At 40.4% G+C, this 15,081-nt stretch overlaps 1 protein-coding gene across 1 annotated transcript in view; it reads right to left on the minus strand.

Annotated features, from left to right (window-relative positions):
* The window catches only part of Rnf17 (ring finger protein 17), a 47,231-nt gene that overhangs the window by 11,482 nt on the left and 20,668 nt on the right, over positions 1 to 15,081 (minus strand). The window contains exons 10-13 of the mRNA XM_005355450.3: positions 10,357 to 10,520; positions 7,127 to 7,246; positions 5,352 to 5,432; positions 1,696 to 1,821 (exon numbers count right to left, since the gene is read on the minus strand). Of these exons, the coding sequence (XP_005355507.3) occupies positions 1,696 to 1,821; positions 5,352 to 5,432; positions 7,127 to 7,246; positions 10,357 to 10,520 (491 nt within the window). The remainder of the gene's footprint in view (positions 1 to 1,695; positions 1,822 to 5,351; positions 5,433 to 7,126; positions 7,247 to 10,356; positions 10,521 to 15,081) is intronic.

The following is a 15,081-nucleotide window of genomic DNA, read 5'->3' on the forward strand; positions in this document are numbered from 1 at the left end:
TTATCATAGAGGCAGACCTCATCTACTCTTTATCATAGAGGCAGACCTCATCTACTCTTTATCATAGAGGCAGACCTCATCTATTCTTTATCATAGAGGCCGACTTCATCTATTCTTTATCATAGAGGCAGACCTCATCTACTCTTTATCATAGAGGCCGACTTCATCTATTCTTTATCATAGAGGCAGACCTCATCTACTCTTTATCATAGAGGCCGACTTCATCTACTCTTTATCATAGAGGCAGACCTCATCCAAATTCCCTAGATTGATTATCCCAGATTCTTCCCTCTCTAGTCCCTAGACTGTCACATGCCTGATGGCCTCTATGGCATCTGTCAGAGCCACACTAGACTCTAGGTCTTTTAGCTATAGAATCTACCTTTATGGTCATATGTACTTTGTAAAGAAGTTTCTATGTAGTCACTTTTTTTTAAAGATTCATTTATTTTGTTTGCAGTGTTCTGTCTGCATGCATGCCTGCAGGCCAGAAGAGAGCACCAGACCTCATTACAGGTGGTTGTGAGCCACTATGTGGTCACTGGAAATTGAACTCAGGACCTCCGGAAGAACAATCAGTGCTCCCAACCTGAACCATCTCTCCAGCTCCCGATGTAGTCACTCTTAAGCTTCATTGTGCACCTGGAATTGGACTGATTAGACTGATTGTTGCCTGGAAACCTTTTCCCAAATTTTACTGTGTTTTAAATATGCCGACAATGAACCACTTGGCATTAGACTCCCCCAAGTCTCTGATCCAGGCTGATGAAGTCCATCTGCACCAGGTTTTCATTCTTATCTCTTTGTGCAGTTTGCTTCCCTGTATAATGCCTAGAGGGACCCCCTCAGCTCACAACCATCTTTAACTCTAGTCTCAGGGTATCTAGCATCCTCTTTCTGACATAAGTGGGGTACTAGGCATGCATGTGGTCCACATACACATAAAACAAAATTTAAACAATTAAAATTTAAAAATCAAGATAAAAATCCTATTATATTTTCAAAGTCAGGGACTCATGTAGCCCAGGTGGACCTCCAACTCATTATGTAGTTTAAAGATGACTTTGATTTTCTGATAGCATTCCTGTTTCTGTTTGCAAATGCTGGCCTGCTCCATCATGCCCAGCTAAAATTTGAATGCTCAATATCTGTTGGTACCCAAAACATTTTCAATTTCAGATCATCGTATTTTGGATTTTAAGATTAGCGACACTCACCTTGTAATATAAGGCTTCTAGTTCAAGTTAAATGACACATTTTATGTGGGGACAGAGCCCTTTATTGACATGAAACTCTATATACAGATTTTATACAGTACATCTCATGTTCAAACTCAAACATTGATTAACATAAAGAAGCCTTACTAGTGCAAAAGATACAGAAACATTAGTAGACTTTTAATGTAAATAAAATGTTTTTCATAATATATAAAGCATGTTACTCTTTTTAAAAGAGAACTGGCGACGTCTCATTTTACACCCCTGTAAGAGATCAGGTGGTATACGCAGAATGTGGCAGCACCTGCCTGTAATCCCAGCAGGTGGAGGAATTTTAAAGAGGAACAAGCATTAGGATTTTTAAGGCCAACCTGAGCTACAGGAGACACAGCAAAAGACTTGAGGTGTAAACAGATTGTGACATTATAATCAGAATCAACTAAAATGTATATTATTTATAGGAAAACAGTTCACTTACTTCTTTAAATATCTCCTCAGAATGTTCAAAAATACAACATTTATGATGAGCCATAAAATGAGAAAGTGACATCCCATCAAAATAGAGATGAACAGACAACTTTCCCCATGGATTTTCAGGCAATTCCTATTAATTTTGATAAGGAAGACTGTTACTATAAAAACTCAGTGCCTAAACTTTTACAGTTAGCAAATATGATATGGGTTTCCAACAATAACAGCATCACCAAACAGTCTGAATGACGCACAGCAAGAATTTTTTTCCTGATATTTTGGCAGATGATGAAGCAGTAATTCTACTCTTATATAAAATATACTTGCATATCTATACCACACAGATTTTCTAGTTATTAGATACTACAGATGGATCATCTTTAGTTGATACTAATTTATACTAAGAACAGGTTAGGAGGCAAAGAAATGAATTTTAACTAAAAATCTCCAAATATCAAACATAAGAAGAAATCAACATTCTCAAGTAAGATATCATAACGATAATGGCTTTAGCACTGACAAAGTCCACTCATAATTACCAAGAATTGGTAGGTCCACAGCTAGTTAAGCTACTTCTTTTTTATTATTTATTGAGCTCTACATTTTTCTCTGCTCCCCTCCCTGCCTCTCCCCCCAACTTGAATCCTCCCCAAAAGTTCCCATGCTCCCAATTTACTCAGGAGATCTTGTCTTTTTCTACTTTCTACTTCCCATGTAGATTAGATCTATGTAAGTCTATTTTAGTGTCCGTATTGTTGTCTAAGTTCTATGGGATTGTGGTTTGTAAACTGGCTTTCTGTGCTTTAGGTTTAAAAACCACCTATGAGTACATATGATAATTGTCTTTCTGGGTTTGGGTTACCTCACTCAAAATAATGTTTTCTAGCTCCATCCATTTTCCTCCAAAATTCAAGCTGTCATTTTTTTCTGCTGTGTAGTACTCCATTGTGTAAATGTACCACATTTTCCTTAACCATTCTTCGATTGAGGGGCATTTAGGTTGTTTCCAGGTTTTGGCTATGACAAACAAAGCTGCTATGAACATAGTTGAAGCACATATCCTTGTGGCACAATTGAGTATCCTTTGGATATATACCCCAAAGTGGTATTACTGGGTCTTGAGGAAGGTTGTTTCTTAATTGTCTGAGAAATCACCACACTGACATCCAAAGGGGTTGTACCAGCTTGCATTCTCACCAGCAATGCAGAAGTGTTCCCTTTTCCCCACAACCTCTCCAGCATAAGTTGTCATCAGTGTTATTGATCTTGGCCATTCTTACAGGTGTAAGATGAAATCTCAGAGTTGTTTTGATTTGCATTTCTCTGATGACTAAGGATGGTGAACATTTCCTTAAGTGTCTTTCAGCCATTTTAGATTCCTCTGTTGAGAGTTCTTTGTTTAGGTCTGTACTCCATTTTTATTGGCTATTTGTTCTTTTGGTGTCCAATTTCGTGAGTTCTTTGTATATTTTGGAGATCAGCCCTCTGTCTGATGTGGGGTTAGTGAAGATCTTTTCCCATTCTGTAGGCTGTCGTTTTGTCGTGTTGACTGTGTCCTTTGCTTTACAGAAGCTTTTCAGTTTCAAGAGGTCCCATTTATTAATTGTTTCTCTCAGTGTCTGTGCTGCTGGGGGTTCTATTTAGGAAGTGGTTCCCTGTGCCAATGCGTTCAGGTGTACTTTCCACTTTCTCTTCTATAAGGTTCATTGTGGCTGGCTTTATGTTGAGGTCTTTGATCCATTTGGACTTAAGTTTTGTGTATGGGTCTATTTTCATTCTTCTATATGTTGATATCCAGTTATGCCAGCACTACTTGTTAAATATGCTTTCTTTTTTCCATTTGATATTTTTTTGCTTCCTTGTCAAAGATCAGGTGTTCGAAGATGTATGGATTCATATCCGGGTCTTCTATTCAGTTCCATTGGTCCTCCTGTCTGTTCTTATGCCAACACGAGGCTGTTTTCAGTACTGTAGCTCTGTAGTAGAGTTTGAAGTCAGGGATTGTGATGCCTCCAGAAGTTCTTTTATTTGTACAGGATTGTTTTGGCTATCCTGGGCTTTTTGCTTTTCCATATGAAGTTGAGTACCATTTTTTCAGGGTCTTTGAAGAATTTTGCTGGGATTTTGATGGGTATTGTGTTGAATCTGTAGTTAAGCTATTTTTTTTTCTTTTTGTTAATTTCTTTCCCATTTCCACTAGTCCCACTATTCTTCAAATTAACATCCTCATAGAGGAAGGGAAATGCCTTTGAATGATTTATCTGCTTCTGTTTCCTACTAACCAATTATATTAAGTAGCCAGTAGGAAATAACTAGAACACACAGTGTGTCTGACCTTGCGTGCCTGTGTGGCAGGGTAGGCCAGGCCTCACAATCACCACATCTCTGCCATCCTTCCAAACATGGCTGCTTCTATGTGGGTCCATAGCACCTTCTTCCAGCAACAGCATGTCCTGTCCTGCCACACCTTACAGTCTTGACTTAAATGTCACCTGACATTCATGTTAACATGGAGCCTCTTTCCCAGCTGCATCTTTTAATACCAGAGTCTGCCAAACCACCATCTGCCTGCTATACTACATAGGTCAGTGAGGTCACTGTACTTCCATCTGCTGTCTGTTTCCACCATGAACAGCTCCACGGATATGGCCCTGGGCTGCTTTGTTCAAGCCTCAGAAGCATTTCTCAGCGTATCTAATGCTGGAGGAGCATGTCTAGGCAAGACATGGAGCCAAGTGAGGTAAGGAACACTGAACATTCAGGCTGCAAAACCAAAGGTGCTTTTTCTGAAAGCTAAGCTGTAAAGAAAATTACCTTGACTAAATAAAAAAAAATTAATTTCTACCTTTTATTAGGTGACTTGACAAGGATTCTTGGAGTAGCTGGGCAGGAACCTTTAGCAATAACCTACCAGCTTTCTTATTTAGGTGGTGCCTGTGGCTCCTGAATGAAGAAGTATTTTCCTAACCATTTTCTTCTCTCCCAATGCCAGGCCTCAAATGGCTATGGATTAATCTCACTACTTTAGTGCTCAGCATCCTTCACAGGCCACTCTTGCATCCTACTCCCCATGTCTCCCTTTCTAGAAACCTCTACCCTTCTACCAGACTATTCCCTACGCTGTCCCAGTATATCTTTATGAGTTCTGGGTCCCTGTCAGGACTGTCACCTTTAATCCCCTCCTCTGTAAATCCTGCTTTGCTTGCCTCTCCACTGTCTCCTGGCTTATCTTCTTCTGCCGAATGGATGTCTTGCTTCACTAACTGGGGAGGCCTTTGAGAACAGAGATTATGACAGACTCTGCTAGGACCATCTGCACCTTACACAATGCTGTATGGCAGCAGACTCTGCACACTGTGGTGTCTATTGATTCATATCAACAATGGCATATTGCCCTGTATCTGTGTAAAGAAACTGTTAGTAACAGATCTTCCAGTCATCCAATTTAATGCTTAAGAAACTTCTCAGGAACTTATTCAAAATTAGGCTTATTTAAAATAAGCATAGCAACCAAAGTAATAACTTATAACCTTGACAAATAATCTATATTCTCATATGAACACATATAAAATGGCTTGTCATCAAAAATATTCACCAAATTATATTGATTATAATACTTCATGACAAACAGTTTCAACTGACTATACTTTAAAGACAACTTACCATAATGTGAATGTCCACCTCTCTCTTTGGAAGCAGCTCCTGAAGCAGCTCTATGGCATCTGGCTGCCACACATTTCCAACCTGTGTAGAATGAACACACTTATACTTCATAACATGACACCAAGCAAGAATAAATTAAGACACAAAGAAACAGCCATAAGCAGGGAGTGTCTGGTGGTAGAACCAAATTCACATGAGTATCATGGGCAGCCAACAAGAATCATCTCGAAAATTTCCTATCCAGGGGCTGGAGATGGCTCAGCAGCGACAAAGTCTTCCCCCTTGTGCAGAGGACTAGAATTTGGTTCCCAACACTCATGTTGGACAGCTCACAATTACTTGTAACTTCAGTTCCAGGACAACTGACTCCCCTTTCTGGACTCTGTAGCACCCACACTTACTTATGTATATACCCACATAACGACACATATGTATTAGAAAAACAGAAGATATCTATTAAGAAATTCATATTTATCTGAGCTTCTCCCTACTGTATTCAACATTTTATGCTTTCAAAGAATAAACTAGGGCAGGGGATGCAGTTTAGTTGGTAGAGAGTTTGCTTAGCATGTAAGAAAGCCTGGGTTTGATCATCAGCATCATATTAACTAGACATGGTGGTACACACTTATGACCCAACCACCTGGGAAGCGGAAGCAGGAAGATCAGAATTCAAGGTCATCCTCTGGTACAGAGGGAGTTAGAGACCAGCCAGGGCTATAAACCATCCCTTCTCAAAAATTATAAGGCTACAAAAAGAACCCTCCTTAAAAAAACCCTAAATTTATATTAAAGACAACATGTCATATTTAAAACTCTAAAACCAGTTCAATCTGCCCATGCAGTGCCTATACAGGCCAACAGTATATATTCACCAAGGGACATACTTCTTAACATGTCGGAGCCTCTAGGCAAGACAACAGCCATGTGATGAGCCCTTTGCAAATAGCTCCTGGATCTCCAGGAATTCTCTGAATGGATATACTTCAGTGACTTTTTCAATCACTATCACAAAGGGCTCAATTCCAAACCAACCAGCCAAGCCATCTCTGACCCTGGAGCCCCAGAAACTGCAACAGGAAAGGAATTTACTGTTTGAGCTTTGTTATTGCTAAAACTGAAGAAATAACTGCTTAAGAATGTCTCAGCAGAGTGTGACCATTTACTCAGAGGTTTTATATACTGCAGTAAATTGTGTAGTCTTTCTCATTAAAGGTCTTTAAGTTGTCTTTTACTTGTAGATATTTTTAATTTTATATTGCTGGATGGGGTCTGGAAAAAGAACTCAGTGGTTATGAGCACTTACTGTTCTTTCAAAGGACTTGGGTTGGTTCCCAGCACCTACATGCTGGCTAACCAGCATCTGTAAGTCCAGTTCCTTGGATCCTACTCCCTCTTCTGGCCTCCATGAGCACTGCATGCATATGGTACACTTACACACGTGCAGACAAAACTCTGACACATTAAAAACAAACAAACCCTTTGTCAGGTATGGTGGTGCACGCCTTTAATTCCAGCACTTGAGAGGCAAAGGCAGGCAGATTTCTATGTGTTTGAGCAGCTGGTCTACTACTTAGTGAGTTCTAGAACAGCCAAGACTATATAGTGAGACCCTGTTGAAACAAACAAAACCAAACCACCACCAACAAAACAAAATTTAAAAAGAAAAAATTTGTATTACAATCGAAAGGGTCTTAGTTATATACTCCAATTTCTAAACTATTAATTATATAAGACAAATTTAAAAGTGACTGTCTACACACTACTCTGCTCACCGGTAAGGTCTGATAGAGCTGACAGGGAATACAAAACTGGGGTGTGTCAGGATACAGCACAATAGGATAAAGATGGCACTGTGGAATCTTCTCAGTGAACCCATGATCTAAATATTGCACCTGAAACAGACCAAGTTTTGATTAAAATGTATCTAAAAGCTGAATGACAAAGGAGATTTCCTAGTTTTAAGAAGTTGGGGGTAGAGGATTACAGTGAAGAGCACTGGCTGCTCTTTCAGAGGACCCCGGGGTCAGTCAGTCCCTAGCAACACATGAAAGCTTACAACTAACTGTAATTCCAGTTCCAGGGGATCTGACAATGTCTTCTGGCTCCTGGGGGCATTGTACGCACACGGTACACAGACATACATGCAGACAAATCCCCCCCCCCCCCCCCGATTAAAGACCTGAGTTTGATTCCTAGAACACATATAAAGGTGAAAGGAAAGAAATGACTCATAAAACTGTCCTCTGACCTCCACAAGTTAGGACAGGAAGCATCCTTCCTAACACATCCCTGACAATGACAAAATTTTAAAGTTTAAAAAGCAACAAAACCTCTGGGTCTTCTGGTGCAGATCTAACTCTGGTAATTGGGAGAGAGGCAGAAGGACTGCCACAAATTCAAGAACAGTATGCGCTCACAGTGTGTTTCATGCCAGACATGGCTAAAAAGCAAGAGCCTGTCTCAAACAACAAATGTGAACAAAGGAACAGACAGGCATGGCACATGTCTGTAATCTCAGTTTCAGAAGGGTCGAGGCAGGAGGATTTGGACTTCGAAGCCTGCTTAGGCTACACAGTCTCCAAAGGAAAAACAAGCTAAAAGCTTGCTTTCAATAGCAGGACATCCCAGCACACACAGACAGAGGCAGGTGGATCTCTGAGTTAGAGGCCAGCATGGTCTACATATCGAGTTCCAGACCAGCCAGACCTATATACCGAGACATATATAAAAAGAACATCTATAGTCCCTCATTCCATAGAGAATGAAACTTAATTGTTAAAAGAGGTCATACAGGTAGCCTTTAAATCAAATTTATTATTATTATTTTTAAAACTTGAGTATTAAAGGGCTGGTAAGATGACTCAGCAGACAATGTACTTGCTGAGTAAGCCTGATAGTCTGAGTTAAATCCCTGAAACTCACGGAAAGGTGGAAGGAGAGAGCAGACTCCATAGTTTCCCTCTGACTTCTACAAGTATGCAGTGGTGCACATGCGACCCACACCTATGCACAAATAATGCACTGCAACAGGGCTGAAAGACGGCTCAGCAGTTAAGAGCATGCGCAGCCCTTCCAGAAGTCTATGGTTAAGATTCCCAGCAACCACATCAAGTAGCTCACAGCACCTGTAGTCCCAGCTCCTGGGGATCTGGCCTCCGAAGGCACCTGCACTCACTTGCATGTATCATAAACGTGCATAATTTGAAATAAAAATAAAACCTTAAAAACAAAAAATGAAACCCTTGGGCATTAAATACCTCAGCTAGTTTTGGAAATGCCTTTCTTTTGATCATTCAATTGTTAAACTGTCATAAAATAAGGAGTACTAAAATAAGGTTTTTTGTTTGCTTGCTTTTGAGACAAGCTTTTCAATGTAGCCCACACAAAAAAAAAAATCTCTCTCCAAATGTTGTTCAGTGTGGTAATGTGTTCATGATGCAGAAGAAACCTGAAGTAGTGAAACTGATGATATAAAGTAAACAGTGTAGAAAACATTAAGTTACACAAAGTTGAATTTAGCTAAAGGACAGCTGCCTCCAATAGAGCTGTAAGATCAGTTGTGTACTAGCCAGGCCTGATGGAAGTACCAGGAGAGAGCCCTGCAACACAACTGGAGTTTGGGCTGGTTGCTGCTAAGGCTTATGCGCCAAGATCACCTCCAATTAGGCTCCATTCCCACAACACAAAGAGACAACCCTAACTTCCAACTGGCCATTAGGCCCATTCCCATATCAAAGAACATGCTTCTTCAGGAAAGCTCAAGGGGGCAGCACAGGGTCACAACATCAAGTCCTAGCCTGCCATTAAGTCCCCGTGCTCTCTATCAGGAGAAGCATGATCCTGCCAGGTGGGCAAGGTGACTGTGGGTAACAACGGCTAGAAAAGAACAACACTGGTGTATGACTTAAGAAATAATTCTGACAATATCCTTGCTGTGTAAATCTCCCATCTGCCCAAGTGGCCAGGCTTGCCGTCTGCTGCCTCTGTTTAAACTGCTCCAAGTGGGCCCTGGAGCAGGGATCTGAATGAGAGGTAAGGATAACAGCACAGGCAGAATGAGTGAGCCTAAGGTGTATATGATGAGCTGGTTAGACTTTCTGTTCAGGGCAGGCTCCTTGCATTACTCAGACTCAGATGTGCCTTATTAACGAGTTCTTTTCTTGTTAATCTCTAAGTGCGTAGAGTGATTTTTTTTACTAGGTAGGCATGTTAATTCTACAAATGTGGAAAAGCTGAAATTTGAACTATGTAATTATTAGGTACCATCATCAAACAGGTAAATTTCTGTCTAAGTAAAAATGCAAAATATTTTTCTTTAATATTTTACCCCAACCCAATTAATAGTTAAATTTCTATTATTATATAGATGATAAAATATGTGATCAATTTCATCACTTTACTTGGTAAATGGAGGTATTTATACCATATTTTACATTTTCATTTTTCAATGCATGAAGCAATTTTTAAAGATTCTAGAGAAATATAAGAGCTACCTCACTGTTGTGAAAGGTAAACTAACCCATAACTTGGTAAGACTAGCTGGGCCTTAAACAAATCTGCCAAGGAGCTATGCCAAGCAAACCTGCCAAGAATAAGTTGTTTTACTTAATAATATGTGTGCGATTACATAGGGCTACCAGTTACAGCTAGGGGTATGTCCATTAGGCACTAGCAGTCACATCACACCTGCAGTGATTTCTTCATTATTCAGGTTCTAGTACATCTGGAAACAGAGGCTGGGTGTAGTGGTGCAGGTCTGTAATACTGGCACTTGGGAGGCTGAGGTGGGAGCATCCCAAATTGCATGTATGGCCTACATAGAGAGATTGTGTTTCAAAACCAAACCCAAACAGAACAAAAATACCAAGAACAACAAAAAGGAAATAAAAAAGAAAATCCTGTTACAAATAACAGTGTAATATAGTGTGTTTGATCTTCCTAAATTCCCCGAAAGGTGTTTTCATCTAGTCTGGCCAAGCACTCCTCTAATGTTTAGACTCACCCGGATGGTGCCTCCCACAACCTCCACGACTTTGCCACGATACCACAAAGTATCAGATCCTCTCACTGCACAAGGTTCTCCCTTTTTCCAGAAATATGGCTCCAAAAGACCAAGGCACTTAAAATTACTTTGAATTTCATCCATCATTTTGATGAGTTCAGACTCTGAAGAATTTATTGAAAATATAATACATTTAGGAGAAAATGTGTTATTACTTTTTACCAACAACCTATTAACTTCCTAACTTAGGTAATACAAAGAATTAAGATCAGGTTTCCAATAAAATTTTTATAAACTTTTAATTCAGTCAGCACTTAATACATTGTTTTTTAAAAGTTTTACTAACAGCACATAAATACTTCACTCTTCTGAAAATACAAATATCAAAGTACTCTTTTCCATTAACAGCTACCAGACAACCTAACATGAAAGAACTGAGTTTAAGGTGTCAGTTTGAGGGCACAGCTAAGTACAACACAAGCCATGTATTCGTCTGTGTTTAGACAGAGAGAATACTGAAGACAGAAGCTAAAATTCTAACTTTCATTTGTGTATGCACGTGTGAAGGTGTCCAGAAGGCAACCACAAATGTCGTTCTGTCTTACTGAGGCAGGGTCTCACACTAGTGAGCAACTAGCTATAAAGATTGGGCTGGGCCGGGCGGTGGTGGCGCACGCCTTTAATCCCAGCACTTGGGAGGCAGAGGCAGGCAGATCTCTGTGAGTTTGAGGCCAGCCTGGTCTACAAGATTGGGCTGGCTAACACCAGTGAACACCAAAGATCCACTTGTCACTGTCTCCTCAGTGCCACCATGCTCAGCGTTATTTTCTAACAGTGTGTGTGTAATGTGTGCATGCACATCTGAGTACTCATGAAGCCTGACGTTGATTGCCAGATTCCTTCCTTAATTGTTTCTCACTTTCAGAGATGGGGTTTCTTACTGAACATGGAATGCACTATTTCAGCCAGCTAGACTGGGCTGGCTAGTAAATCCCCAGAATCTGCCTATGACTGAACTATCTCCTCAGCCCAGCCCTAATTTTTCTTTTCACTACAAACTGTCTCATTATTTCCACAGTATTGATATGCTCTCCTATGACTACTTCCATTGAAGGGAAGCTCTGGAGTCAGTGATCACCCCAGTCTTGCTTCTTTAGTTCCGCTATCTTAGGTAGGTGTATAAGCCTCGGTTTGTTCTCTGTAAATTGGGTATGACCGCATCTACCCACATTATCGGTACCAAGAGGACTAGATGGGATACCAATTTATGACAGTTGAACAGTTTTAGTGATTAGACATCTCAAATTAAGCTAGATTAGCTGTTGTTATTCTATGTCTCAAGTATTTACAAGGCTTGCTCTTTCAGGTGCTCAGCAACTAAGAGGAAAATGTCAGTATATTCATAGTTATCAAACCCTTGTCATCAGGTGTCCCCCTAATGAGGTTCCTGAGTCTAAGTCTGTGCGAGCTAGTTACCTGAGTCAGGGATCATTTCAGAAAGCAAACATTGCATTTGCACTCGAACCCCAGGCAGCCTTAAGAACTTGCAGATATTTGCAGTGATTTCTTATTTTAACAAATTCAAACTTTTATTTTCTATTTTCATTGAGAGCATCCAGATGCACTGGTTTATGATCCTTTTTTTTTTTTTGTCAAGTGACTATAAGGAAATAATGCAACCATTTGTACACTGGAACATGTCATTCAGGGAAACTTGAATCCATGTTCCTGAGCCATGGTCACTTATTTATTGCTCAGAATAAATGATATTTTTTCATTCCAATTGGAGAAAGAGCTTTGTTTTGCACTGACTACGGGACATAGATCAAGTAACTATGTGACAAGACATACTATATACTGAAGAGGAAAAGGACTATATTACGACTAAGGGTAAACTCTGGTAAAGGTGCCAACACAGAATAAATGAGAATTGTTTAGAAAAATCAATACATGTACAGAATATTTTAATTTGAGAATTTCATACTTTTATGCTCTATTTGCATCCTTTCCACCTCCCTCTCCTTGATCCGACTCTTCCCACCTCACCTCCCCCGAATCATGAGCATTTTATACATTTTACAAGCTTGCATATGGCTATTCATCTTGGGGTGGGGCCTGGTGGAAATTCCCTCCATCCATGTCTATGTGTCAATTGGTGTGATCTTTGTGGATCTTGGGCAGGTAAGCATACTACTGAGGGTGGAGCCTTGATCTGTGGTAAAGGCAGCACTACCTAGTAGCAGGGAAAGTAAGCCATACTAAGTAAATGGGCTAGGTCAAAATTATTAAAGCTTTACAAAATGAAGTCGAATATCTTCTTTACAGCTCTCTAAACAAACAAACAAAAACAATTCTGGAATACTTTAAAAACTAAAGTGAAAAACAAATTTATAAAGGCCAGGTCCAGTAGTCCATTTCTGTAATCCTACCACTTAGGAAGCACTACCAAGAGACACAAATCAAAGGTCACCCTGGGCCACACAGTGAAGTGCTATCTTAAACATTCAAAAGAAAAAAGAAAGAAGCTCCTGCTCACTCAATAACATATAACAAGCAAAAATAAAGAAAACTGAACCTAAAAAGCAGAATTGTAGATGTCTTCTATAAAAATGATATAGTAAAACATGTTTCTGATCTCAGAACAAAAAAGAATTTTTCATGGTGCCAATGATCCAAACCCAGGGCTTTAAGCAAGTTAAACAAACACTCTAACAGCAAGCTAAATCTCCAGTCCTACCTTGATGGGTGCATAGCAGAAATATGCACCCATCCCCACCGATGAGAATTTACACTCTGGAAAAGAAGGACCTATTGTACACATGGCTCTGGCTAATGCCCAAAGGGAAGCCGGCCACAGATAGATGTTATTAATTTTTGCACACTTTGGGCTTATCGTTCCACATGTGGTGTTATCCTTCAAATTCTTTCAGGTCTGGGTCCTAGGTTACATTTTGATAATTTAAACAGAAACAGGAGATTTCAAGTCTGGCCATTTAGGCTGATGGGAGATTTACACTACAAATTATTGCCAAAATTATTATTATTATTTTTTTTTTTTGGTTTTTCGAGACAGGGTTTCTCTGTGGCTTTGGAGCCTGTCCTGGAACTAGCTCTGTAGACCAGGCTGGTCTCGAACTCACAGAGATCCGCCTGCCTCTGCCTCCCGAGTGCTGGGATTAAAGGCGTGCGCCACCATCGCCCGGCCAAAATTATTTTTAAATACACTGTGTTGTCATATTTCAAACAGCTGTTACCTAGGATCATCTTACTCACTTGGAAAATTATGCTTTTCTTAAGAAGTTAACTGGTGAGATGGGTAGTGATGGTACACACCTTGAATCCCAGAGCTCAGGAGGCAGAGACAGGTGGATCTCTGTGAGTTTGAGGCCAGCCAGGTCTAGAGTGAGTTCAAGGACAGGCTTCAAAGCTACAGAGGAAACCCTGTCTCAAATAACCAAAAAACCAAACCAAACCAACCAACCAAACAAAAACTCCAAATAAACAAACAAAAGGTAACTGGGACTTTATAGCCTTTATGGCAGACCAGGACTTAAAAAGATAGTTGTCACCCTGTGCTGCCCCCTTGGTCTGTTGAGAGATACCTTTGATAGAGAAATGGGCCTAGCAGCAGGTTGTATGTCTCCTTAGTTACAGAGTGGAGACTAATGGCTGGGCAATTTTGGTAAATAAGTATTACATCCTAGCATCCTGAATTTTGCCTATCTCTAACAGTTCTGGTCAGCACACTAACTTAAGTTTGGGGTATTTTGGAGGCAGTCTTCCTTAGCAAACCTTACTTTGTGTGACTTAATGTCTCCTATGCAAGTTCATTAGTGAATTCTTTGTAACACCAACTCTATTATCCAAGTCCCCTCTACTTCGGTATCTGAGCTTGGCCTACTTGCTTCTGCTCTAAAGCTCCAGCTACAACAGTGAAATCCTGAGCACTCCTAGCCGCTGAACTCTTCTCTGCCTTTAAGCTTAAGCCCCTATGGTCAGGACCTTGGTTCGTTTTGTGCTCTTGGTGCCAATTACTAAGGAAGGGATGTTTGAAATGCCTGTCAATTTGAGGACTACACTGAATGCTGAAGGGCAGGCTATGTAAACAGCAAAGCTCAGATTGAGTTTGGTAGAACACCCACTTAAGCCTATGATATTTTGGTGGCGCTAAGGGAAAATTTTAGCTGACTAATCTGAGTTTGCTAGAAGACACATGCCTTTGATTCAGCACTTGGGACGTGGAAAATGGTAGAGCTCTATGAATTCGGGGCACCACTGGCTACAGCAGCAAGTTCCAGAGCAGCAAGGTTACATAGTAAGACCCTGTCTCAAACAAAACACACACACACACACACACACACACACACACACACACACACACACACACAAGTAGAGAGAGAGAGAGAGAGAGAGAGAGAGAGAGAGAGAGAGAGGAGAGGCCCATTTAGGAGATCAAGAGGAGGGCATCCTGATCCCCTGGTACACTGACGCAAAGAATATCCTCCTAAAACCTATTAACTTGCTATCTGAGGTCTTGCTGAGAGCCATTGGTCTTGACCTTATCATTAACAACCTGGTATGGAGTGGCCATCTGAACCCAGTGACATAAGAACAAAATATTGTTCTCTTGAGTTAAAGGGAAGAGGCCTCCATAACGGAAAAACAGAAATCCTTGCAGACACTTCATCCCTTTTTAATAACGTCCCCTGAGTACAGCAACAGCTT

The sequence above is a fragment of the Microtus ochrogaster genome, chromosome 17 (genome assembly GCF_000317375.1).
Source record: "Microtus ochrogaster isolate Prairie Vole_2 chromosome 17, MicOch1.0, whole genome shotgun sequence".
NCBI classification, from domain to species: Eukaryota; Metazoa; Chordata; class Mammalia; order Rodentia; family Cricetidae; genus Microtus; species Microtus ochrogaster.